Source organism: Miscanthus floridulus, chromosome 5 (genome assembly GCF_019320115.1).
Source record: "Miscanthus floridulus cultivar M001 chromosome 5, ASM1932011v1, whole genome shotgun sequence".
Lineage (NCBI taxonomy): Eukaryota > Viridiplantae > Streptophyta > Magnoliopsida > Poales > Poaceae > Miscanthus > Miscanthus floridulus.
In genome coordinates, this window is record NC_089584.1 from 14320705 (window position 1) to 14346957 (window position 26253).

Sequence of the window (26253 nt, forward strand, 5' to 3'; positions counted from 1 at the left end):
TAACTTGCTCATATGCCTGCTTTGCAATTTAATGCAATCCTAAAAATTTATTCGGTGTACTTACCATTCCTTTTCTTGACCTAACTTGAGTTCAGCTGAGCAAATGTGCAATATTAACAACCAAGAGAGCTCATTAAACACGGACTCATTTCCTACTATAGTACAGGAACTCAACACACAGGACAACTTCTTGTACCGGTTGGCTCATAGTATAAAGCTATGTCTCAGTAAGATGAAAACCACGAATGACTACAACGCTTCAGGTTGAAGCATTTTCCTAACATCTAGAATGAAGTTATTCCTACTTCTCCCCATAACCATGCTTCTAATATGCAAAAAGGCTAAACCCATCATCTCCATCATGGTATTCTTCATGTGCTTCAATTTTTTTATCAGCATTCAATTCTATAATTATCATCTCAACCACCTCTTCAACGTTGAAGTAATCATAACTTACTTCCCCTTCTTTGTGTAACACACTCTTCTCAGATTGAATGACGTCCACAGTCTTGCAGGCAACGTGGACACTTCCCAAGTCATCATTCCCTTCTGTTTTCACCTCATGGACCTCAGTCTCCACAGATTCCACCTCAGTCTCCACTTTCTCATCAGACCGTTGCAACGTGGCAGCTGGTACACTAGATGCCAGCAACGAAAGCGCCGATGTGCAGCCAGAGTTGGCGTCAGCAGAGTTCTCCGAGAAGTTGACACGTGCCTTGGGGCCATACATGGCCTTTGCCGCCTCATCGTATGCATGGGCAGCCTCCACAGCGGTAGGGAAGGAGCCCAGCCATAGCCGCCGGCCACGGTTGGGCTCGCGGATCTCCGCCACCCACTTGCCCCACGTCCGCTGCCTCACGCCACGATACACGCAGTTGACGTTCTCAGGCCCTCCTTTGCCCGCCATGCACCCTTTCTTGGAACCCTTGGCCGGCGCCTTCCTGGAGCCGCTCTCGTCCTGCAGCTTCTGGTTCTGCTCCTTCCACCACTTGATCGTCTCGGCAATGGAGTCAGGGCCAGTGCTCTTCCTCCTCATCCTCTTCTTCCTGACCCAACAAGGCAATTCATTCATCATTTCATAAGGCCCGGAGCGGAAACATTCAAATGAAAATCACAAGATATAGAAGGTCATCTATCTAATCCGCTTCAAGGAAAGAAGTAAACGAGCCCTGTTGATTCCTCCAAGGGCCAGCAGTAATCTAACCAAGCTGAAAAGAAAGAGAGAGTCGTTTTAGATGCTGTGCACACAAGGCAGTTCTTCTGCTGCCATGGCACTCCAGGAAGAAAAGGCATGGACCTGCACCACCATGAACACAGGAGACTTCCACATCCGCTACCCAGGGGCAACATCACCTGTCTGTCTCGCCCAATTCAGCACTGAGACACCGCCCCGAATAATTTTGAACTGTAATTCTCCCCCCGAGATGTCTATCTTACAAAATTCTCCACCGAGAAAGCTTGAAGTTAACCCAAAAACAAAACTATATTTGGAAACGAAGATCGGATGAAATAGTGTCGGGAACTACTCCTAGCCGTGGAAGATTTGGTCTACCCAATCCGCCGCCAAACGAGCACAGCAGCGAGATGGATGGACAAGCTCCAGGTCAGCAGCAGGAGACTCGTCAACACTACCCAAACCCAGACCACCAGACAGAAGCACATCGGCAGGCAGGCACGCACCGATTCCGCGGCCGGCTAGGCGCACGCACAGCGCCGGCGCAGCAATGCTCGACGAGCACCACGCACGAGCAAGGAAGACCGGCGCGCGAGAAGGAGAACCGGAGGACAGGACAGGACAGCTCACCTGACAAGGGCCCCGGAGGCGGCGTCCCCTTGCGCTCCCTGGCCGGCGGCGGCGTCTCCCAGTTCCATGGACGGAAGAGCGAGAAGAGAGCGAGAGATCTCCCCGCTCCTCCGCTGCCCTGCCTAGATTTCGTCCCTCCCTCCCGCCCGCCTGGGCCTGGCCGGCCGCCTCTCTGTGGCGGTGTGGCGGTGGTATCCTCGTTGTTTCTCGTCTGGGCAGCAGCCAGATCTTCTACGGCCGGCGCGCCCCCCGGATCTCTCCCCGTCCCCCTTCCCTCTCCCACCTCACACCTCGTAACGCGGCAGGTGTCGGTGTCCCCCCACCTCTGACGCTGCCGCCGCTTCGCCTGCCTGGCCTGCCTGCGTGCGTGACTGCGTCCGCTTCGGTTTTGACGTGGACGCCACCGCGGTGCGGCTAATCTGGCAGGCTGCTGGCGGGCGCGGGGGCGCCGGGGCGGGTCAAACGAGAAACAACACCCCGCGCCAGCAAGCGTTTACACGCCAGCCATACGGCGTCCGCCCGCCGCCCTGCCAGCACCAACACGCGCGCGTGCTTCTCTCTCTTTCTAACAGAAACAGCGTCGTGTCCGTGCAACCAACTCCGGACGCCTTTTTCGGCATCACCATTAGAAAAACGAAAACCCTTTGGATAGCTACTACAGCGGCCTTTGGCTGACCATGGATGATGCTGCGGGCTGCGGTGGCTAACGGCCACCCCATTGTATGCTCATGAGCATTTGTGCCCACGATTTGAGTTGCTTGACGATGACACAGATGGACAGTATTATGGCATGGTAGATCTTAGGCTTGTGTGGATTCAGAATCAGGATAGGTTACCGCCATTTCAAATTGCATAAAAAGAGGTATATAGGCTAAATTTGATTGATATCCGACAAATAGATATACCATACATAACATCCCATTTGTTGGGAGAAAGGAACTAACGTAACTGTCAACTGTAAAAATGCCCCCCCGCCCCAATTCGAAACGTCGAAGAATCCAAAAGATGCTCAAATAGGCTACGAGACGTCTTCCTTTACGTGGCAAAAAGGTAGCAACGCTCGGACAAATTAAAGAAGAAGAATGTGAAAGTCGAGGTTCGAAACCCTAGATTAGCTTCGTCGAGTTGAACTCGATCAGCTGACTCTTGTTTACACATATCCCGATAATTTAAGTGATACGTAGAACTAAGGTGACCATCTTATCTACTTTTATCGTACCTTCTCACTCCTCTGTCTCTTTTGTGTCCTTCATCAATTTTGGACGTACGTGTCGTATTGTATACACTTTTACTTTTTACCTCGTGCATACACTTACTTCTATCAATATCTTTCGAATTTGATGTTCATATATCATACTCTTGCGAGCATCTTTGGAAGATTAAGGCTGAGCTCTTTGATAGGCACAGGCAACACAAACCAATCTATAATCTCAATTTTACAATTTTATAAATCCTATAAGAAAAGACTCTTGTATCACCATTCCTTCTCGCGCCAATCAAACCAAGGTAGTCTTATATGCCGCATATTTTTTCCCCAAATTCCCTGTCGTTGTATCGGTTCACCTTGTTTTATTCGTAGTTACAACTTTTGTTCAACATATACGGTCGTCATCACGAATCAGCGGCGCTCAAGTTCTTTGGGTACATCATCCAGTCAGATAAAGTGTTGTCTCGGCAGATTTCAAAGAAAAAAAAGTGTTGTCTCGACAAGGCGGTGGCGGTGGTGCCTTGCCCGACGGTTCTTGCGGCTACCGGTGCTTGGTGCGTGAAATTTTCGTATTTTGGTCTCTTTTGAAAACAATTTTTAGAAAAATACCTACGCCAAAACATTTTCTGAAAATAGACCATTTTTAGTCGTCTTAGCACATGACGCCGAGATATGAGGCTCGGCGTCGTGTCACTCAACGCCGAGGTATTGCCATGTCACGGACGACCGAGGTCGTCGTCGACACGGTGGCGCGTGGGTCCGAGATGTCGGCGTCGTGTCCGCCGACGCCAAGTGCCCAACCTCGGCGCGGCTGGACTACACGCCGAGCTACTGGACCCACCCGGAGCGCGGCCCAGGCGGCCCAACAAAGCACGGTGGCCCAGAAGCTCGGTGTTGGGTCACTTAACGCCGAGCCTCCAGACCTCGGCGTGGCCCGACTTAACGCCGAGGTCTGGTCCCTTTAGGCCGCGCCGAGGCCCCTTCTTCTTCCTCCCTCCATTCTGAAACCGCCGGCCTCCCTCTCTTTCTCTTCTCCCCCGCGCCGCCACCAAACCCTAGGCTCCAAAATCGACCCTCAGTGCCACGATCTTGGCTCCCGAAGCTTCCTCGAGGTAATAGTCCCTCCCCTCCTCCATTCTATCCGCGTAGATGTGCTTGCATTGTCTCTAATCATATGGAATCATGGGTGTATGGTGTTTTGGTATATGTGTATTTGCATTTGCAAAATGTATGGCTTAGGTTGATTGAGTGCATTGTTGTTTAACTGCTTTATGTGCTGAACATGTTAGGTTAGTTTGGTTTCTAGTTATTTTGGTCATTAGGGTTCTTTGTTTATTGTAGGTGTCATTAGGGTTAGTTATTTGTTGGTCATTAGGGTTACTATGTATTTTATTTATTTGTTGGTCATTACATTTCAATTTGTTATGACTAGAAATGATTATGTTGTTGGGGTTGAAAAAGATGAAATGATATATTTTAGTTTCTACTTATTGGATTGAAACTCACATGATATATTGATATGTGACACTACTTGTTGTGTGATGGCTGTAGATGGATAAATTAGTGAGGTTGCATCTTGGAGGCCGTATTGTTAGGACAAGAGATGATAGTTTGGAATTTCTGGACATGTGTGAGGAGTTGTTGATTTTTTCTGAAACACCATCTTTGACCCAGTTAGTGGAGCGAGTCAAGGTTAAGTTAGGCTGGAATAAAAGAGACGTGCATGTTCAGTTTGAAGGTGTCATAGATGTTGGGTCATTGAAGGGTCCTCGGATCAAGCGGTTGCTCAAAATTACAAGCGAGACTGAATGGAATGATTACAAGGCAGTTGTATTGGCCTCAGAAGTGCGATCTTTGGATTTAGTAGTAAGTAAGGAGTCCGGCTTAGGAAATGATAACTTCGAAGCATGGCCATCTTCCCCCGCTCACATAGGTTATGGTCCTTTGCCTGAAGAAGAAATACTTGTCACACAACTAGGCTACGGTGGGGATGAGGAAGAGAATCTGGTTGCCGGTGGTGAGGGCAATCATGATAGTGATGAAGAGAATGATGATTATATAATTGTTGATGCAGAAGAAGGTTTGGACGACGCTAGCGAAGACTTTTCTATTGAGGATGAGCTTAGCGACGAAGATGATCTTAGTGGTGAAAAAGACTTTGGTGATGCTAGGGCTACGACCCGTTTTGACATGGAGATAGCTGGAGATGATGAATCCTTCGTAGAGGAGATAGCCGAAGACTCTGATGACGATCGCCCTGTTGGTCGTCTGAATTTTAGGGAAATAGAGATATTGTCTAGGATCTTGCCTTGGAGAGATCCACTAGTTGGTGATTTTGAGGACCTTAGCCATGGTCATAGGGCAGTAGCTGATGGTGGGCCAAGTGATACAACTATGCCTGATGTTAGCGGTTGAAGGGTCGAGATGGCGACTAGAGGGGGGTGAATAGTCTTTTTTAAAACTTAATCGCGTCGGCTAACCGATATAAATGTAGAATTAAGACTATCGGTCTAGCCAAGACTATACCCCACTATATATGTTCACTAGCACCTTTCAAAGATAACAATTATGCAACAAAGGTGCCGGGCTAGCTAGAGCTCTCTTAACCAATGCTAGGAGCAAGGTCACACAAACCTATGCCTCTAGTACTTTTAAGCAACAAGGGAGCTCCTACACATGTGAAAGCTCTAGTTTGGTTTTGGTTAATTGATGAAACCCTAAGTGCTAACCTAGTTTATCAAAGTGATTATGAGATAGGTAGCACTACTCCAAGTAATGAAGCAATGACGAAGATCATGACAATGGTGATAGCATGGTGATGATCAAATGCTTGAACTTGGAAAAGAAGAAAGAGAAAAACAAAAGGCTCAAGGCAAAGGTATAAAATGTAGGAGCCATTTTGTTTTAGTGATCAAGACACTTAGTGAGTGTGATCACATTTAGGATAGATAGCCGTACTATTAAGAGGAGTGAAACTCGTATCGGAATGCGGTTATCAAAGTGCCACTAGATGCTCTAACTCATTGAATATGCATTTAGGATCTAGTGGAGTGCTAACACCCTTGAAAATATTTGTGAAAATATGCTAACATATGTGCGCAAGGTGTTTGCAGGGTTGAGATGGGTTTGGGTCCCGCTCTCCCTCCCGCCGAGCTTGCGAGGCGGGATTCGGCGCTTTTGGAAAAATGAAATGTCTATTTTCTATTGCGCCGGATGCAAAATTCTTGGTGGTTGGCACACTTGAGAAAGGGTGAAGAAGTTAGAGTTGAAATGGAGTTGGTCGAAATGATGCTGGCGTCGGTCTACTGACCGGACGCTGGGTCACTCAGCGACCGGACGCTGAAGGGCTGCGTCCGGTCGAGCTGTCAGACGGCACAGTCGCTGGGGTTGAGCACCGGACGCTGGTCTGCGTCCGGTCAAGGTGGACCGGACGCGTCCGGTCGAAAAAACATGCCACGGGGAGCTTACTGGAAACGACCGGACGCTAGGGCTTCAGCGTCCGGTCAGTTTTGACCGGAGCGTCCGGTCAGCTTTGTAGCCGTTGAAATCTGACGAACAGCGTTTGAAACTGGTGACGCGCGGCGTCCATCGGGCGACCGGACGCTGAGGGCCAGCGTCCGGTCAGTATGACCGGAGCGTCCGGTCAGAGCGCGTATTGCCCAGTGAAGGGGTATAACGGCTCTATTTGATGGGGGCTCTATTTATAGCCCCATGGCCGGCTCAAGGGATAACTCTTGCACATTTTCATTGACATAGCAACCTTGTGAGCTTAGCCAAAGTCCTCCCACTCATCTCCATCATTGATCCATCATCATTGTGAGATTGGGAGAGAATCCAAGTGCATTGCTTGAGTGATTGCATCTAGAGGCACTTGGTATTCGTGTTGCGCTGCGGATTTCGCTTGTTTCTCTTGGTGGTTGCCACCACCTAGACGGTTGGAGCAGCGGTGGAGGATCGGCACGAGTTGGTGATTGTTCGTGGCCATCTCCGGTGATTGTAAGGGGAGTTGTACCTTCCCCGGCGGAGTACCGAAAGGTAACTCTAGTAAATTGCTCGTGTCATTGAGTTACCTCACTTGTGGGTCGGTTCTTGCGGTGTCCAATCGTGTGGACGAGGTTTGTGAAACACCTCTTAGCCGCCGAACCACCAAGTGTTGGTCGACACAACGGGGACGTAGCGTGTTGGCAAGCACGTGAACCTCGGGAGAAAATCGATTGTCTCTCTTCTTTGACATTCTCCCGGTGATTGGCTATATATTCATCTTGTGATTGGTTCATCCCCTACACGTCGGTATAATCACTCTACTCACTCATTTACATTCTTGCAAACTAGTTGATACAAGCTCTTTAGTGTAATTAGAATTGAGAGCTTGCTTCATTATTTACATTCATCTAGTTGAGCTCTTTAGAGTAGCAAGGTTGAGAGCTCTTAGTGAGTATTTACTTAGCAAGTTTGTGTGCCTAAGTATTCATTGCAACTAGAATTGTTGGATAGGTGGCTTGCAACCCTTGTAGAGCTAGAGCAAGTTTGCATTACGCTATTTGTCACACTAATCAAATTGCTCTAGTTGATTTGTAGATTTTTAAATAGGCTATTCACCCCCCCTCTAGCCATATTAGGACCTTTCAACATGCTAGTAAGCAAAAGCACAAAGCTAACAAAGCTCACTAGCAATGCTCAATAACAAGGCAACCAATGCCTAATTAGAGAGCGTAAATACTTAGCTACACAAACTAAGCAATGTGACTAACAAGGTTACTAAAACCAAATTAGCCACGCAAGGGAGCTACTTCTATGCTACACAAGCAAGAAGATAATTGGCAAGCTACGCAAGCTATCTAATTACAAGAGCAACTACACAAGCTTAATATGTATAAAAGTAATTCCAAGCTTGTGTAACGGGGATGCAAACCAACGGGAAGAATAAGGTTGACACGATGATTTTTCTCCCGAGGTTCACGTGTTTGCCAACACGCTAGTCTCCGTTGTGTCGACCGCTCACTTGATGGTTCGGCGGCTAATTAGCATCACCCGCTAAGCCTGCACGTCGGGCGCCGCAAGAACCTACCCCTTGAGTGAGAGTAGCTCAATGACACGCTTTACTAGAGTTGCTCTTCGCGGCTCCCACAGGGCGAGCACAATGCCCCTCACAAGCACTTCTCCAGAGCGCCGCACAAGCTTCTTGCGCGCTTCGATGGAGACCACCACCAAGCCATATAGGAGGTGGCAACCTCCAAGAGTAACAAGCACCACCGGCTTGCAACTCGATCACCTAGTGCCACTCGATGCAACCTCACGATGCAATCGCACTAGAATCGCTCACTCACACAATCGAATGATCACTATCAAGTATGTGTGTGATGGAGGGCTCCCAAGCACTCTCAAGCATGGACACTAAGTCCCTTGAGGTGCTCCCCCCCAGCCATGGCCGAGGGCCACTTCTATTTATAGCCCCAAGGGCTAAACTAGCCGTTACCCCTTCACTGGGCAACGGTCGGGCCGACCGGACGCTCCGGTCATGTTGACCGGACGCTGGACCTCAGCGTCCGATCGCTCATAGACGACCACGTGTCCCGGTTCCAACGGTCACTTGACCTGACCGGACGCTGGACCCTCAGCGTCCGGTCGTTTCCAGTAAGCTCCCGAGCATGACCGGACGCGTCCGGTCGAACGCGATCGGACGCAGCCAGTGTCCGGTCACACTCCAGCTACTGTGTCACCGTATGTCAGCCTGACCGGACGCAGCCTGCCAGCGTCCGGTGCATTCAGATCCAGCGTCCGGTCAGTTGACCGACGCCAGCATCTTCGCGACCAACTCGTTTTCAACTCTAACTTCTTCACCCTTGCTCCAATGAGCTAACCACCAAGAATTTGCATCCGGCGCAATAGAAAATAGGCATTTCATTTTCCCGAAAGCGCCGAATCCCGCCTCGCAAGCTCGGCGGGAGGGAGAGAGGGACCCAAACCCATCTCAACCCTGCAAACACCACCGCCTTTGTAAATGTGCCAATACCACCAAGTGTACACCACCATGTGTATGTGTGTTAGCATTTTCACAATCATTTCCCAAAGGATGTTAGCCACTCAACTTGCCACGCCACTCGATCCTAGCGTCAATGCAAAGTTAGAACACTCGAGTGACACTAGATGACCGATATGCAAACAAGTTTGCCCCTCTTGATAATACGGCCATCTATCCTAAACCCGGTCATAAACTTCTCTACACACCTATGACCGGTGAAATAAAATGCCCTGGGTTATACCTTTGCCTTGCGCATTCCATTCCACCTCCTTCAATGTCGATGCAATACATGCACCAACATGATCAACAATGATATGATCCACTTCATATCATCACATGATCATATTGGTTCATCGATCTTGACTCTACTTGCTCTTCACCGTTGCCATCGTCCATCGGCGCCAAGTCTTACTCAAGCTTCACCGCCACGCGGTCCATCACTCCAAAGCCTTCGACTTGCCCTTCACGCTTGCAACCGATCCATCAAGCCAAGTCTTGTCTTGATCTTCTCCACCTTGATCACATGACTCAATGTCATGTCTCATGTGCATTTAAGCTCCTTCATCATCGCATGTGTGAGCTTTGCAACATCTCCAAGCCATTTTCACCTTCATGGCATATGTTGCTCACACACATGTACCTGTGGACTAATCACCTGTGTATCTCACATAAATATAATTAGTCCACCTAAGTTGTCACTCAATTACCAAAACCAAACAAGGACCTTTCAGCGGTTGCCTCATCATACGAAAGGGCATATTGTTTGCTACCATGGATGAGTTGAAATCATGGTTGCAAGAGTACTCCATTGTACACAATCGACCTTTTAGGGTCATCAATTCATTCAAGGAGAAGAGGTACACTGTTGCTTATGAAGAACAACAGTGTGGTTGGAGAGTATGTGCTAGGAAGACGAAGGCAGACAAATGGAAGATTACCTCAGTGAAGCAACCACATGTTTGTGCCACTGCTGAGGCAGAAGAGAACCATCTGCAGCTCAATTCTAGGTTCATTGCAAGGCAATTATGCCCCATGGTGAAGCATATGCCAACCATTACGGTGTCTGCGTTGGTTGAGATTATCTTCCAATGGTACAATTACTATGTCAAGTATAGGAAAGCATGGAGGGCAAAGCAACGTGATATCCGATACTATGTCAAATATTTGGAAATTGGGAAGAAGCTTATGAGCGCCTCCCTGTAATGTTGAACACAATGAGGGCTATAAATCCTGGGATGCACTTCGAGTATTTACCTAAGGAAGGTGAAACAAGGAATGGTAGCCAGGTATTTGGAAGGGTGTTTTGGGCGTTCGGGCAGAGCATCGAAGCATTCAAGCATTGCAGGCCCGTCGTCTTAATTGATGGGACCTTTCTTATAGGGAAATTTGAAGGCACAATGCTTATTTGTATTGGGACAGATGCAGAGGACCAGCTTGTGCCATTAGCCTTTGTGATTGTTCGGAAGGAGGACACGGATAGTTGGTGTTGGTTTCTCAGGCTAGTAAGACAAGTGGTAATTGGTCTGGGACGTAATGTTTGTGTGATATCTGATAGGCATGCTGGCATTCTGAATGTCGTAGAACAAGAGATTCCTGGTTACGGCCAAATACATTACCGGTGGTGCACTAGACACCTTGCTCAGAATCTTATAAGGCGTGATCACACAAAGGACAACTTCAAATTATTTGAGGAGGTTTGCAGGCAGCAAGAGGTTCAATTATTCAAAGATAAGTTAGATGCCTTGAAGTTAGCCACAAATGTTGATGGCAGGCAATTCTTGAGCGAGTTGATGGCGTCGAAGGATAAGTGGTCACTTGCACATGACACCGGTGGTTGGAGATGGGGCTTCATGACTAGTAACATGGCAGAGATGTTCAACAGCCTTCTAAGAGGTTGTCGTGGTCTGTCTGTGACTGCTATTGCCTCATTCACCTTCTACAAGTTGAATTCTTGGTTCGTTTCGAGGAAGAAGCATGCGAAGTCTCTATGGACAGCAGGCAAAGCTTGGCCATTTTTAGCATCTCAGGAACTAGCTTTCTCAAAGAAAAAGTCTAAACGATAGAAGGGTTCATGTTTCGATCCGATCAACCATGGATATGAGATTCTAGAGGGTGGTGGAACTAACATTGGTGGTGAAAACCGAGGTGCTCGAAAACATAAAGTAGTGATCAATGAGAACAAGTGTACGTGTGAAAAACCGATCATATACCATAGGCCTTGCTCCCACATGATTACAGCCTGTCGCCTTAGACGTGTTGACGCTGAGGTCCCTCCCCATATGACCGCGGAGTTCTCTTTGAGGAACCTAATGAGCACCTAGAATCCTCAGTTCGAGCCATTTCTTGACGAGAGTCAATGGCCTACTTATGATGGCCCCAAGTATGTGGCTGATCTTGGTTTACTCTGGAAGAGTAGAGGACCTAGGCGATGGAAGCGGTTCAGGATGGATATGGACCGAGCCATGAAAGGTAGATCAACCACGAGTAAGGTTGGGAGACATTTTGTAGAGGACACTCAAAAGAGCCGTTGCTCTGGTTGCCATAAGCCATGCCACAATAAGAGAAAATGTCCTGAACTACTTAGACAACAGGTATCCACCAAGCTAGCTACTAGAATTGCTTTGTGTAATAGTACATTGGTTTACTTTTATTTTTTTTATTTTTATGTTACTTCGTACCTCATACACATGCTTTAACTTATACTAATGCTTTGGCATTGCTTATGTTGCAGGATGGATCGGTTCCCCCTTCTTGATCCAAGGTTCGATGAGCACCACCGGGCTCGGAGGATCAAGAACGGAGAGGTATATTCAACAATTCGTATGAAACATTGCATTGTTCATGTTTTGCTCTATAGTCCATGCTCTTTATAAAGTGACATGAACTAATACTTTTTCATGCTTGTCTTTTATTGCAGGTTTTGAATGTGCTGAGGCCAATGACACATGAGGCCTCTACGACCATGGTCTATGACGAGAGGTACATGCCCCTCCTGAAGCTGGCGAACCTTGCTATCGTTGCTCGTGTTTGTCGTCGAGGCACGCCACCTTTCAACCCAGCGGCGCTGACGGTGTTGATAGATCGGTGGCGTCCGAAGACACACAGCTTTCACCTACCATGCGGGGAGATGACGGTCACTCTTGAGGATGTTGCCATGATCCTTGGAGTCAAAATCCGAGGATTCCCAGTGACAGGAGACACGGAGTCCGAAGGATGGCAGCAGCGGGTTGAGCACTTCTTGGGACGGCCCCTAGCGGCAGTTGAGGCTGGCAAGAAATGGCGCGGCAGTGGGGTGTCCCTGAGGTGGCTTCGTCAGTAGTTTCGGGAGTGCCCACCCAACGTAGACGCCGAGACCGTGACATACTACTGTCGGGCCTACGTCCTCCACATGTTTGGTACGGTTCTCTTCCCTGACGGCACTGGAGACACGGCGTCCTGGATGTACATCCCGTGCCTTTTGAACTGGGAGGATGTCGGCAATAGGAGTTGGGGCTCGGCTATACTTGCCTTCCTGTACCGTCAGCTTTGCAAGGCACTCTTTTTTGCAGATTTGGGTGTGGGAGAGGCTTTCAGTTGGAAGGCCGCATCCTGAACTTGTAACCCTTTCAGTACTTGTAGCCCTTTCAGTGACTGCAACAACACAAGTAGTCTTTTCAGTGATACAAACAGTACCACTACAGTCTTAGGATAGTTAACGAAGTACAGGGCATAAGACCATCTGAAATAAAATCATAGTGCATTCCAACATAATAAAAAAAAGTCCAGGAAATAAGTTCATCTGAAATAAAAGCAGAGTGCATTACAACATAGTAAAAAAAGTCCAAGGCTACACGACATCGCTCGTGAATAAACCAAATACCTACTGAGTGCAACGAGGCCACTTTCTCTTCCTCTCGGCATCGGGATTCTCCTCCATCGCTGCCTTCACTCGGCGCACACGCTCAAGCTTCTTCTCTCTCTCCGCCCTGTACGCAGCAACATGCCTCCTTTCCTCCTCTTCCTTATGCTCCTTTTCTATAGCCTTCAGTCTGCGTCTCTGCTCAAACCTCTCCTTAACCTCCGCATCCCACTCCTTCAGGCCTTCTAGACGCTGCTTGTCCGACTCCTTGATCTCAGTGTCAATCCACTGCTCAAAGTCACACAGTGGTGGAACGGTCTGCAAGAAAAACAAATTGTTACAAAACAAATAAATAAGCAATACTTAATATCACAAAAAAATTAATTAACACAATAAAAATTCCTCACAAACGATGCACGGCGCTGTTGCTTTGTAGGTTCCCATGCATAATTGGGACATATCCAATACCTTTGTCTATATGTTTCCTCATCTTCAGAGAGTCTATCTTGCAAGGATCACCACAAAAGCACATTGGTCGAGGAACACCTTCAGGGAGAGGCTTTAGGTCGTAGGGATTTGCCCTCTGGCGACCATAGCTACAATTGAAAGAATTTAGTCATATTAACGGAGAACCAAACCTAAACTTAGGGTTTTCTATTTGTTGCACAGATAATGAATAAACATTGGGATTACCTTGGAATACGAGCTTTACCATGCCTTGGCATCCTAACATTACGTAGAAAAAAAATCAACCCAAAGTACCTTGCAACGAATGTAAAGGTACTAACACTAAATCACCATACCTCCCAAATAAGCTTTTCATTACAAACCCTAAACAAATTCGAATCCCAACAAACACAAAATTTAACTCAATGATTATAAACCATAACATATACAACAACAGCAACAGCAACAACCATACATTTGGGTCATTCAATCATTTGAACCACCATACATTGAACGAATAATATGAACATGAACCAAACCTATAATGCCAAGTTCAAAAACAAACGAATCTAAATGGATGAATTGAAAGAGGGGAAAGAGGAGTACCTTGGCAAAACGCCTTGGTCATAACAAATTGAAATGTAATGACCAACAAATAAATAAAATACATAGTAACCCTAATGACCAACAAATAACTAACCCTAATGACACCTACAATAAACAAATAACCCTAATGACCAAAATAACTAGAAACCAAACTAACCTAACATGTTCAGCACATAAAACAGTTAAACAACAATGCACTCAATCATCCTAAGCCATACATTTTGCAAATGCAAACACAAATATACCAAAACACAATACAACCATGATTCCACATGATTAGGGACAATGTAAGCACATCTACGCGGATAGAATGGAGGAGGGGAGGGACCATTACCTCGAGGAAGCTTCGGGAGACAAGATCCAGGCACCTGGGGTCGATTTTGGAGGTTAGAGTTTTGTGGGGGCGTGAGGGATTTGGGAGCCGGCGGCCTTCAGAATTTGGGAGCCGTGGGGGAATGGAGGAGGGGATGGAAGAAGAAGAAGGGGGCCTCGGCCTAAAGGGACCAGACCTCGGCGTTGAGTCGGACCACGCCGAGGTCTGCAGGCTCGGCGTTAAGTGACCCAACGCCGAGCTTCTGGGCCACCGTGCTTTGTTGGGCCGCCTAGGCCGCGCTCCGGATGGGGCAGTAGCTCGGCGCGCAGTCCAACCGCACCGAGGTTGGGCACTTGGCGTCGGTGGACACGACGCCGACATCTCGGACCCACGCGCCACCGTGTCGACGACGACCCCGGTCGTCCGTGACGTGGCAATACCTTGGCGTCGAGTGACACGACGCTGAGCCTCATATCTCGGCGTTATGTGCTAAGACGCCTAAAAATGGTCTATTTTCAGAAAATATTTTGACGTAGGTATTTTTCTAAAAATTGTTTTCAAGAGAGACCAAAATACGAAAATTTCACGCTTGGTGCCAAGTGCCAGACAGCGAGAGTCACGCGCCGTTACGAGGGACTGGTGGGGGGAGGACGGCAGCAGGTGGCTGGGCTGCCAACGTCAGGCGCGGTGTGCCGCTGAAAGTTGTCGTGCGCGCTGGGTTTTTTCCTCTTTTTTTTTTTTTTTGAAAACCCTGGCCTTTTTCCTACCACGGCTTTGGCGGTTGATGGGCACGCATCGATCGCAAGGCCTCGTCGTCGTCGCTGTTGCGTTGCTCGGCACGGTGAAGCTCGGCCCGGTCGGTTCGGTACGGCCCACCTTAGTTCAAGATCACATATTCAGAAATTTTATTTGTTGCTCAAAAAAAATTCAGAAATTTTATTTTATACTTGCTAAAAAAAAGAGAAATTTTTATTTTACTTCGGTTCGGTGCATCATCGTTGCTGTCTGTCGCAGATTGCTGACTTCACCCAACTTTGATCAAATTCATGCATGTGCGCTGCCGCAGTGCATCAGCTCATTACAACATCAGAATATTACATAAGCGAGGAGGATTCAGTTCATCTATGATCAAGAATTCATTACTGATAATACAACACTAGTCTGAAGAACTGGAGGTCAGAACTAATTGTTCCATCCAATGTTTTCAAGTCGTCTGATTAATCGCGATTAGTCGGTCTGGTCGGTACCATGACCTCGATTAGAGACTTCGACTCGATTAGCTCGACTAGAAACCTGGTCGTCCGACTAGTCGACGACTAATGATTAGTCGTCCGACCAGGGGGCTGCACGACCAGGCTGGGCATTGCCTTCTTTGGGCTTGCCTGACTAGGCTTCCAGGTGAGTAGTTGGGCTGCCAATTTGGCTCACTAGGGTCTGTAATATATATACATGAGGCCAAGTCTCCAGGGTTCCCATCTCTTATTCTCTCCGGTGCGTGACGATTGCTGCTGCTTTGCTCTCTCTCTCTCTTCTCCTCTCCTGTGCGTGACGGCTGCTGCTGCTCTGGTCTTTCTCTTCTTTGCTCCTGTGCGTGACGGCTGCTGCTGCTCTGCTCTTTCTCTCTTCTCTGCTTCTCTTCCCCAGCCAGCACGCCCCTTGGTGAAGCTCTTCCCTGGCTCTGCGCCTCTGCTCCCCCCTAGCTCACGAAAATGAGCTCTTCCTCCAATGATGGTAGGTGTGCCCACTGCCCAGACCAGACTCGACTGGTCGTCCTAGTCGACGACTAATCGCGACTAATCGTCTGGTCGGTCCCATGGCAATTAGAGTTGACTAGACGACTTGAAAACATTGGTTCCATCTGTAAGGAGTTTCGGTTTCCTTCGAAAAGACGCCGGAAGGATTTATATTTGTTTAATGAGGCATTAAATTTTGAAACCCACAGGCATCAAATTTTGAAACTCACCATAGTTAAAACTAACTGGAAGAAACGAAGTAAAGTTGGAATATTAACATGCGATTTGTTGAAGGTTTCAATTCAATGCCCACTAGCAAACGGTCAGATATCATCTCCATAAATACCCGGAGGTTGGGGTGATTAACAAACCAATCTGGAGAGAAAGGAAAGAGCATCATATCGTGGGGGGAAAAAATGGCAATAATTACTGTTCCTCGAGTTGTCCCTTCTCCTGCTGAAGATGCCGCGGCTCTCTTGAAGGCGTTCCAAGGTTACTGCTGCTCCTGAATCCTGATCTTTCTGACTGTAGCGCGCGTAACATGCTCAAATTTTTGTGGTTCATTCAGGATGGGGCACCGACGAGCAGGCGGTGATATCCATCTTAGCTCACCGCGACGCGACCCAGAGGAAGCAGATCGCGCTGGAGTACGAACACAAGTACAGCGAGAGCCTAATCCAGCGCCTGCAGTCAGAGCTCTCCGGCGATTTAGAGGTTCAGATTAGTGTGCATGCATTTGCCCTCCTGCTCCGATGAGCTTATTTTTTGTCAGTTCAGTTCGCCTGACCGCTAATGCGTTTGCAGAGAGCAGTGTACCACTGGATGTTTGACCCCGCCGAGAGGCAGGCTGTGATGGCGAACGCCGCAACGGAATGCGTCCAGGAGGAGTACCCGGTGATCGTGGAGGTCGCGTGCACCAACTCGTCCGCGGAGCTCGTGGCCGTCAAGAAGGCATACCATGCCCTGTACAGGCGCTCCCTGGAAGAAGACGTCGCCGCTCGTGCCACGGGCAACCTTCGCAGTGTACGTGCAGCTAGCTGCAGTTCGCTTACTTGTTCACCATGCATCCAGCATCCTTGACGACGACACTCCTTGTCGTGCCGGCCGGCTAGCTACCTAACCTGTCCTCGTACGTACGTCACCTTCGTTCAGCTTCTGCTCGCGCTGGTGAGCACGTACAGGTACGACGGCGACGACAACGTGGACATGGAGCTAGCGCGATCAGAGGCGAAGATCGTGCACGAGGCTGTGCGGCGCGCCGCGGCAGCGGGGGGTCACGAGGAGCTCATCAGGGTGGTGGGCACCAGGAGCAAGGCGCAGCTCAGGGCCACGTTCGGCTGCTTCAAGGACGAGCACCGCGGCAGCGTCACCAAGGCGCTGCCGCGTGGGGACGACCCCACGGGGTACCCCCGCGCGCTGCGGACGGCGGTGCGGTGCGTCGCGGATCCCAGCAAGTACTTCGCCAAGGTGAGGCGGTGGTCGTCGACGATGATCGTCGTCGTTGTTGAACTGAACGGAACTGATTATTGTTGCCGTTGTATGTGTTGGCTGAAAAGATCGATTCTGAGATGGATTAGGCACGCACGCAGGTGCTGAGGAACGCGACGCGCGAGTCTGCAGGGACCGACGAGGATAGCCTGACGAGGGTGGTGGTGATGCACGCGGAGAAGGACGACATGGGGGCCATCTGCGCCGCGTTCCAGAAGAGGGCGTCGTGCACCTTGGAACAGGCCATCGCCAAGGAAACCTCGGGGGACTACAGGAGCTTCCTGCTGGCTCTTCTTGGAAGCTAAACAGCAGTATACATATATATAATATAATGCTAATGCATGATCCATCGGTCGACGGCCATAATATCTCGTCGATTATATTACGAAACAAAATAACGGTCTTAGTAGCTGTTTAATTAGACAGTGAGATGATGCAGGGGCGTGGTACAGTTACAGTGTGCGTTTTCAGTACTACCTTATATATTTATTAGTTTGGAGTAATATAAAATGTAACAAGTGAAGGCAATAACAACAAAAACTATATATATATATATATATATAAGATATGTGTAAGTTGTTGCTCTAATGAGGATCTACCAAGTAAAGAGGATCTACCAAGACTGGATTACCTATGAATCGTGCTAATATAAGATATGTGTAAGTTGTTGCTCTAATGATCGGCATATGCATAAGTCACCATCTCCTTTAATTAGGCCCCCCTTTAGAACACAATTATGGTCTTAATTTGATCGTCATCATTTCATTGCAACAGAGCCCAAAGTCAAAACCAATGTGTCATTTCATCTTGCACCGGATAAGCTCTTTGTCGGGATGTAACATACATTGCCTTTTTTTTAATAATGGAAAGATATGCATAGTCGTGATTATTACAATACTGTCATTGTGTTGACTCTAACCATCGGCATATCAAGAAGTCACCGTCTCCTTTTGGTCCCAAACCTATGCGTCCCTGAATAGTACATGTAAATAAGATTTTGCTTACATCTGTCAAAAACTAGCTCATTCTGATTGACCATCGTATTGCCCAACACAGAGCTGAAGCTCCTATCAACATTTTTTATAGTTTTAGTTTAATGCTATACGATGTTAAAAGTTTGAATTGAAATGCATGCAAAATAAACTTAGCATAATGTCAATAAAAAAATATTGTATGGTTTCATGCTTTTATAGATACACTCTATAAACATAGTATATATTTAAGTGGATAGCAAAAGCTACGTATATAAAAAAGTCAAAACGTTTTGCCTTTGCGCAAGAGCAAGGATCCAAGTGTCTTACACAAGAGAGACCGAGAGAGCAAAAGCTATGTATCTAAGTGCTCTTCCTCCTAATGATGAAGGATTCAATTAATTTTACTGATAACACCATATATTAAAATCAAGGAATATAAATAGGTTATCATTTTGATCTGTGGGTTACAAAAGATACATCTCCAAAAGTGAACAGGGCAAGGACAACAAAGTGAAACAAGTAATAGGAAAAAAAAATTCAATTACACATGCTCAGTAACAATCTGAGACTAATCAACGATTTTGCTGCAGAGCTAAGTAATATATCTTCATGCAGTCTGATGCTAAATGTATGGCCTTGGACATTCATAGTTGAGCAAGCACCTTTGTTGATCATGAGCTGCCGTGGCAGCAATTGTATTATTTCAGCCAATGGTTTAGATCAAAGCATGGACATAAAATTCTTTTCTCAGGTATTATATCTGCAGAATGTAGAGGATAACATCAGTAAATCTTGGAGTCTTGGACCTCAAATCAGGCGTTATCATCCTGTGGCCTCCACAAACCAAGGAATTTGATGCTTTAAATAGATTTACTGATGCCTAGCTGGTGCCACACCCCAACTAGAAAATTTGCTAAAACCAGCTGGTGCCTGCAGGCTGCAGAATTATGGCAAGACAAGATAAGGCTTACCTTGAACATTTCGCTGAAAAGTCCTTCTAAAGGGTTCTGGCGCTGTATATTGTAAAATTTTGCAGCTATTTCGTCCAGTAACTGCAAAATGCAACCATGCAATCCCATAAGCTGCCAAAGTTTGCAAATTTTCTAGTTTGACATGATACTATGATAGCAAGTTAGTTCCAGAAATACAGCTAACTTTCAACAGATTCCTACAGGATCCAAAATAATCTTTTACATAAGCACATTATTACCAATATTTTTCCAGTTTTTTAAACTATTATATCCTGGTTCCTGTCAAATTCATGGCTACAGTTGTAAAAGATGACATGTGATGCTGAACAGATATTCTTAACGAGCAACAAAATATTTGAGAAATGGCACTACCTCCTGAAACACAGGGTCACGATCTGTACTTGTCTTATACTTCTGTCGAAGTGTCCTAAAAAGAGGGTAAGCATCTCTCTCAAGCCTGTAAACAGTGTCAAATGTTACAAATGCTAGAGTGCTGGAAACAAATAATATATTCCATGACATATAAATTGTCAGAATTTGAAACAACTTGAAATGTTCCATTAAGATCATTTAAAACATATATGGTGACATTAATATGTTCAAAGTGGCCAACGGGCCTCTAGTCCATCTGGTTAGAGAACCTCAGTGGCACTCCTCGCGTCCTGGAATCGACTCCTCGTGGGAGCGAATTTCAGGCTGTGGTTAAAAAAAAAAACCCTCGTCTGTCCCAGGAAAGGTAGCGTAGTCTTGTGAAGGCACAGGTCAAGAGCCGGCCCACTCACAGGTTACGGTTCCGTGTGTATGGATGGGGCAGGGGTCCAGGGATTTTCTCGATTTGTGTGAGAAGACCTTCTTAAGCACAATACCCAGGGGGCGGTCTTGACCTCTCGCAGGCCGAGTTTTTTTTTATATGTTCAAAGTGCAGTACCAGTTTGTTATAAAGAAAATACCTAGCGAATATCTTAATAGTGCAGATTTTGTATCCAGGGGCGTGAGCATCCCCATTAGTGGAATTCATCATGCAGCAATACTTCAAAAATTCATCAAAGGAATATTGTATGTAGTGCACATAAAGTTAAGTATAGCTACAACAATTCAGTTTCAAATTCATCCTAGTTGTCAAGAATCAAAATAGAAGAGCAGTCAATCTGGCACTGTTCATCACGTGATGACAGTAGTGTTTTTCAAATATTTTGGAATTCACTACCCATCGTTTCCTGGCAATACTAATACTCTGGAAGATGAATTTTGTCCTGTGTTTTTTTGCCTTAAAACACAGGTTTTATCTTTCTTTTTCTGCAACTTTGGTTCTGCCTTTTAAATAAAATGCACATAGCGGCTTCCCTACTGTATTTCGCCTTTTAAACACATGTTTTTTTGAATGTCGACATGAAAAATGAATTTGAGATTGAATTTTTGCAGGTTTATTTAGCTTGTGTACTGCATACATGATTGTGTGATGATTTTTGAACCACAGCAATATGTTGGCTTAACTATATTTTGGCTAAAGAGGATGATCCCTTCCCTGAACCCTGGGACATCAACAAATTATTGATCTCTTAACACGGGGCAACATACCACAGAAGAGAGCAAAAAATAAAACATGATATCAGTGATTTGTGATACTGGCATTCAAATATAATTCCTGCAATACTATTATAAGCTTCAGAAAGCATAGCATGACACGGTAGCAAATCAATAAACAAACCTAACAGCTTGAACTAAACCAAAAAATGAAAAAATAACCAAACCTCACCATGAAGTTGTCAAGAGAGAAGTGAAACTATTCTAAAACAAAAGAAAGAGGCACTACACCTGTCCAATTGGCGTATTAACTTACTTCATGGTCTTAGACACATCAAAATAAAAACAAAATTTGCCTTTGATCATAACTATTCACAAGAAACATATATGAATCCACACTCCTTAATTAGTTTTTTTCTTGAAGGGACCAGGACATCAACGTATCAGTTAAATTGTTACTAATTGTTTTAAATCAACTCATTAAGAGCAAGACATGAATCTTAGGTCGGAAGATCACACAAAATTAGGCAATCTACTCATTTTGCAGTTGACAATTCAAAACTATTCATCCAAAACTGCAACACTTTTCCTGCAACAATTTGTCCAGTCTGAAAGAGAGAACATTCTTACGTTGATAAAAGATCAGGAAAGAATAGGGGACAAACTTACGTGGGTAAAAGATACTTGATGAACTGAATCAAGTCTGTTTTGGGAAAATCCGAGTTAGCAGATTTTAGTTGTTCCTTCATCTCATCCATAAGTAAATTCGCATCTCTCAGGTTCCCTTGAGATAGGTACCTTAAGGAATGAATATTATGTCAGGAAACAGAATATCTCTTATTCTCTACCCAACAATAATATCATAACATATACTTGTATCCCACCAATGAAACCGTCTAGTTTACTCTGAAGTATGCTACTCTCTGCATTCGGCATAGGCCAAAGGGAATTTGTGGATCACATGTCAGGATATTTATTCGAGACAATATAACCTAGGTAGTTGTTGTTAATCATGTACCGATTAATTAAAGAAAACTCAACCAACCTATGAAGAACTAGGTATCATTGTATAAATATAAAAAATTGGCAGCCAAATTCAAGCAGGGAGTGTACACCCACAACTCCCACCGAACTAGGTTCAGTTTCTAATTATGGTCTTGCTAACCTCTACCTAATAACACTGCAAATATAACAGAAACCAGACCTTTCCTGCATTGCAATACACTGAAGATCTGCACTCATACATGGAAAGGACATCCTCCCGATCCCAAGAAAAAATTATGGAAGGATATCTTACATTAGAACCCCACGTGCAATTGCAGTATCATCTTCACCAGGGTAACACTGCATATCACAACAAAAAGGATTAGATTATCACACTATGTAAACTTATTTAAGAACAAAACCGCTACCTTGCCCATAAAGTTCACCAGCATAGAAGCGAACTTTTTTGGATCATTTCCGTGTACAAAATGACTTGAGACTTTAGTCATGTCCTGCAGTCAAAGGGACTAAACATTAAACCTTGGAGCAAAATCACAAAAGCACTAAACTATAGCAACAGCAGTGACTCATAAAAAAAACTGAAGCTTCAATATAGAAGACATACACATTCTTATCAGCCAATGAATTATAGCAAGTTACCGTCTCTGGAGATTCTGAATATATGTATTCTGCTAACATAACATGCAGTTCAGGAGAACCATTTCTTGATGTTCCAAACTCAGCAGACCACCTTAAAAAAATAAATGACACATTATTAGTGTCGTATGAAGACAGCACCTTGATAAGAGGGAGAACCATCATAAAGCTCAATAACAGAGTAAGAATGGAAATAACAATCGTAATTCGTATTGCAGTGTCAAAACCACACAATATTTTAGCATAAGCCACATTTCAATATTTCATCTTGAAATAACAGCATGACCAACTCTAGAAACCATAACATCAAGATCAACTATTGAAAGTCTCAATAAAACATGTGAAATGAGAGCAATATTATGGAAAATTATCTTTGTTCTTTACCTTTTGACTTAACCAGTCAGATGATTCTGAATTTTCATATAAAACGAGAGCAAATGAGTCAGAACCATGCATTACCCTATCACTATAATCCCAATAACTCATTGATGTTATCTGCTAGGTTATGCACATAAGTTTGGAAACAATTTGATGCTTTAATGGCAAACATTTGTTTACTGTTACATGCATTGAATAAAATTTGTGTAACCCTACCTGATCGCAGCTTTCAGGAATGATGAACAACTCTCTGCACGCACTTTGGCAGCAGAAATAGCTTCAGATAATTGATGCCCTTCATCATCATAGTCATCTCCAAGGAAATGTGGAACAGTTATCCTTGGGAATGCCTCATATATCTTTCTGATACGATCTAATGTGACACAATATAGTTACTATCACAAAACGTGATATCTATCAACCGAATTTATTGCATGCATCAATTTACTAGAAGGGGATTGTTTTATTCAGTTCATGCAGAACCATAAGAGGACCAACAAAATTTTCTGTATGTAAAGAGAGAAAAAAAAAGAGAACTAAATATGCTAAAATCAAATTTGGCACTAGAGGACAAGGGTCACTGCTTTCAACAATATTTTAGGCTCTTCAATATTTTGCACGAAGCTAGGAGTAACAAAAAAATGATATACTGTACAAATGGATTGGCTAGATAATTGAAGGAAAAACAAACTGAAACAATAGGAAATATTGGGATGATCAGTAGAAGGAACTTATGTATTGTGCTTCTTTATAAAAGAAAAAAACTGACCAAAATTTTGTTCACTATATGCAAGCTCTCCTGTGATGAGGGTGTCAACAAAGAGGACAGCAAGTTCACCACCACAGGTAACCTGGAATTGTTGATAATAATATAAACACAACGGAATCTTTTACCAGTAAGGAAAATGAAGGATTTCAAAGTTCTACATGCTGCTGCAATGTGGCTTCTACCATGGATTGGGTCCAAATGCAGTTTAGGTTGACACAAGTACATAAGCAGTTAACAGCAAAACTAGTGCTCTACCATTTATCCTGAAAATCCAAAGCACCTCGCTATAGTACAGCAAGGTAGCCTATGCTACAATAACATCTGTTTCCAATTAAAGAGCAAAATGGAATGGGCATTTGTAGAGTCTGTTTTATAAATTATTTCGGGAGTGCAAAAAAAGAAGGAAAAATAAACACAGGAAACATTAACGGCTTGCCGCAGAGGAAGAAACTGCATGCATAAAATAATCTAGCTTAAGCTGTTCTTTTTCCTTTTTGATTCTGCATCCCCTAAATGGGAAAAAGTTGAAGAAAATTGTGCAGTTGGGTAACTCCTACATAAAAATTAGGAAAACTCGTAATGAGATCAAATCAATCAATATTCTTGGTATAAATTGATGGATGACATCAGCTGCTAACAATATTTGTTAACTTGCACTATCACAAGAAAGTAACCTGCCCATGCTTCAATTGTACCAAAGCGCCTGATTGAAGGATGTCCAAGGCTTCTGAATACTTCTGAGCAGTAATATATCTACACAAGATGTGTCAAAACAAGTTAAGATGATCTACTAAGTGTTGGTATATTGTGATCCCTGAGACTACATTCTCCCTTGGCTAATTCTGGTAAAATTTACGCATCATTTTCGGCTATTTATTTTTCTAATTATATGATACATTTTGATCCTTGAAAACCGTAATGTTTCGCACCCTGTTGAATCAAATTACATAAACACCTTCAAATAAAATTCTTTCCTAAATTACCCAACCTAATCTGCACTATCCTTCTGGCTTAAGAAACATGGGCATTTCATGTGTGAATAACATTTGTCCACAATGCAAGGTTTTTGTTCTTTCTTTTACTTGAAATGTTCTATAGGTATGCCCTGACATGAGTACCTTTAAGATGCTATATGAGCCAAACTAATAACAAATAACAAACCGATTCAGCTCTTGCTCATGGAGTCAACTTAAAGTAATAATGGTGTGTAAGGTTGATCTCCATCATGTACTAAGAAACTCTTAAATAGACTGAAACATAAGGTTGTTGAAATTGTGCAACAAGAGGAACAAAGAGAGCCAACCATTTGTTATTAAGTTACATAATATACATAGTACCTTGCACTGGTTGACTTGTACATTTGTTGAGCTTCATAGAAATTTCCTCCAGCCACCATACTCTCAAGCCTTTCAATTGTCTGAGAAACATAATTCACAATTATTAATTAATTGAGTAAAATTCTACAGGACATGTGCCTAAAATACAACTTAATGCTGCCAAGGAAACACAAGCTCACATAACAGCTAATGCTAAAAGGGTGCAGTGAAATACTTTAGAGCAGATAGGGCAAGGTTTTGTTGCTAAATCCATTCACTTTTCATTAGTCGAAAGTCGAAACACACAAGCTACTCATGAATATTCACATCATTGAATTGTTTTTCAAAATGCTTCTACCCTCTTAACGGATAATGACTGCTTTCTGTAGCAACAGAAATTTCACAAGAGAACTGAAAAAGTAATATTAAAGAAACTTTCAGAGTTTATACAGGAAATTGCATAAAAGAATTCTGGTTTCGAGGTAAAAATTGTGCTTAGTTTTGTTCGAGTAAATGGCGCCAAGCTTGGGGAAGAGAAATAATCAAATATGGTTGTTAGGTTGCGATGATATGGTAATTCTGGTGATAAAAGCATCAACGTTGGGATCTTATTATTATATACAGGACTACTCGTTGTTTCCTTTTTTTTAATTGATTGAGAAAAGTGTGCAGTATCCCTTGTGCAGACAACTAGATTCAACCAAGTGAAACTCAGCATCATTATTGAATTTTTGTCCTCTCGAATGCGTGCCCGCGTCACCGTGCATTGGAGGTCTTCAGCAACCCTAGTTCCAACAAATTGGCCATGAGAGGCGATGCCCCGGAGGCGCAGACGTTGGTTCCCCGAGATCCAACTCGCCCATCTCGCACACGCCCGAAAGACACGAACGCTCACATTAATGCGAACGCGCTCACCTCACCCGCGGGGCCCGAGCAGAAGCCATAGGGAGGGAAGGGATGAACGGGGAGAGGGGATCCCTCACCTTCTCGGGAGGAGGCAGGTCGCGGCGCGACCTCATGCTCCCCCTCATGCTCAAGGACCGCGACATGGCTCCCCGACGGGCTAGCCTCGGCGCCGGCGGTGAGAGGAGGACGGCGGGCAGCGGTGGTGGGTGTGGGTGATCGGAGTCGCCGCGTCGGTAAAGGAATCGCCTCTGGGGTAAGAGACGGCGTGGCCTGGCTCTTGGTGGGTGGGCGCTGATCGTGCTCGCGCGAATCCTAA

At 45.1% G+C, this 26253-nt stretch overlaps 3 protein-coding genes across 4 annotated transcripts; 1 reads left to right on the forward strand and 2 right to left on the reverse strand.

The window, feature by feature from the left end:
* Window positions 1–130: 130 nt before the first annotated feature.
* LOC136449562 (dehydration-responsive element-binding protein 2A-like) lies at window positions 131–2303 on the reverse strand. Of its 2 annotated transcripts, none has more exons than XM_066449616.1 (2): window positions 1805–2303; window positions 131–1208 (listed from the first exon to the last, which is right to left on the reverse strand). In XM_066449616.1, the coding sequence occupies exon 2, from the start codon at window positions 1073–1075 to the stop codon at window positions 326–328; it is 750 nt and encodes a 249-aa protein (XP_066305713.1). In that variant the 5' UTR covers window positions 1076–1208; window positions 1805–2303; the 3' UTR covers window positions 131–325. The 2 variants fall into 2 exon arrangements, with proteins under 2 accessions (XP_066305713.1, XP_066305712.1); XM_066449615.1 differs by having other exon boundaries at window positions 131–1046; window positions 1805–2301.
* Window positions 2304–16362: 14059 nt separating this feature from the next.
* On the forward strand, window positions 16363–17949 carry LOC136451577 (annexin-like protein RJ4). The gene is made up of 5 exons (XM_066452273.1): window positions 16363–16462; window positions 16539–16684; window positions 16775–16993; window positions 17123–17437; window positions 17560–17949. The coding sequence occupies exons 1-5, from the start codon at window positions 16387–16389 to the stop codon at window positions 17761–17763; spliced, it is 960 nt and encodes a 319-aa protein (XP_066308370.1). The 5' UTR covers window positions 16363–16386; the 3' UTR covers window positions 17764–17949.
* Window positions 17950–18813: 864 nt separating this feature from the next.
* LOC136451578 (protein GET4-like) lies at window positions 18814–26253 on the reverse strand. Its single transcript, XM_066452274.1, has 12 exons — window positions 26015–26253; window positions 25053–25132; window positions 24390–24468; window positions 23716–23797; window positions 23163–23319; window positions 22572–22662; window positions 22340–22423; window positions 22225–22271; window positions 21597–21725; window positions 19776–19860; window positions 19404–19484; window positions 18814–19192 (listed from the first exon to the last, which is right to left on the reverse strand). Exons 1-12 carry the CDS (start codon window positions 26078–26080, stop codon window positions 19187–19189), a joined length of 987 nt encoding a protein of 328 aa, XP_066308371.1. The 5' UTR covers window positions 26081–26253; the 3' UTR covers window positions 18814–19186.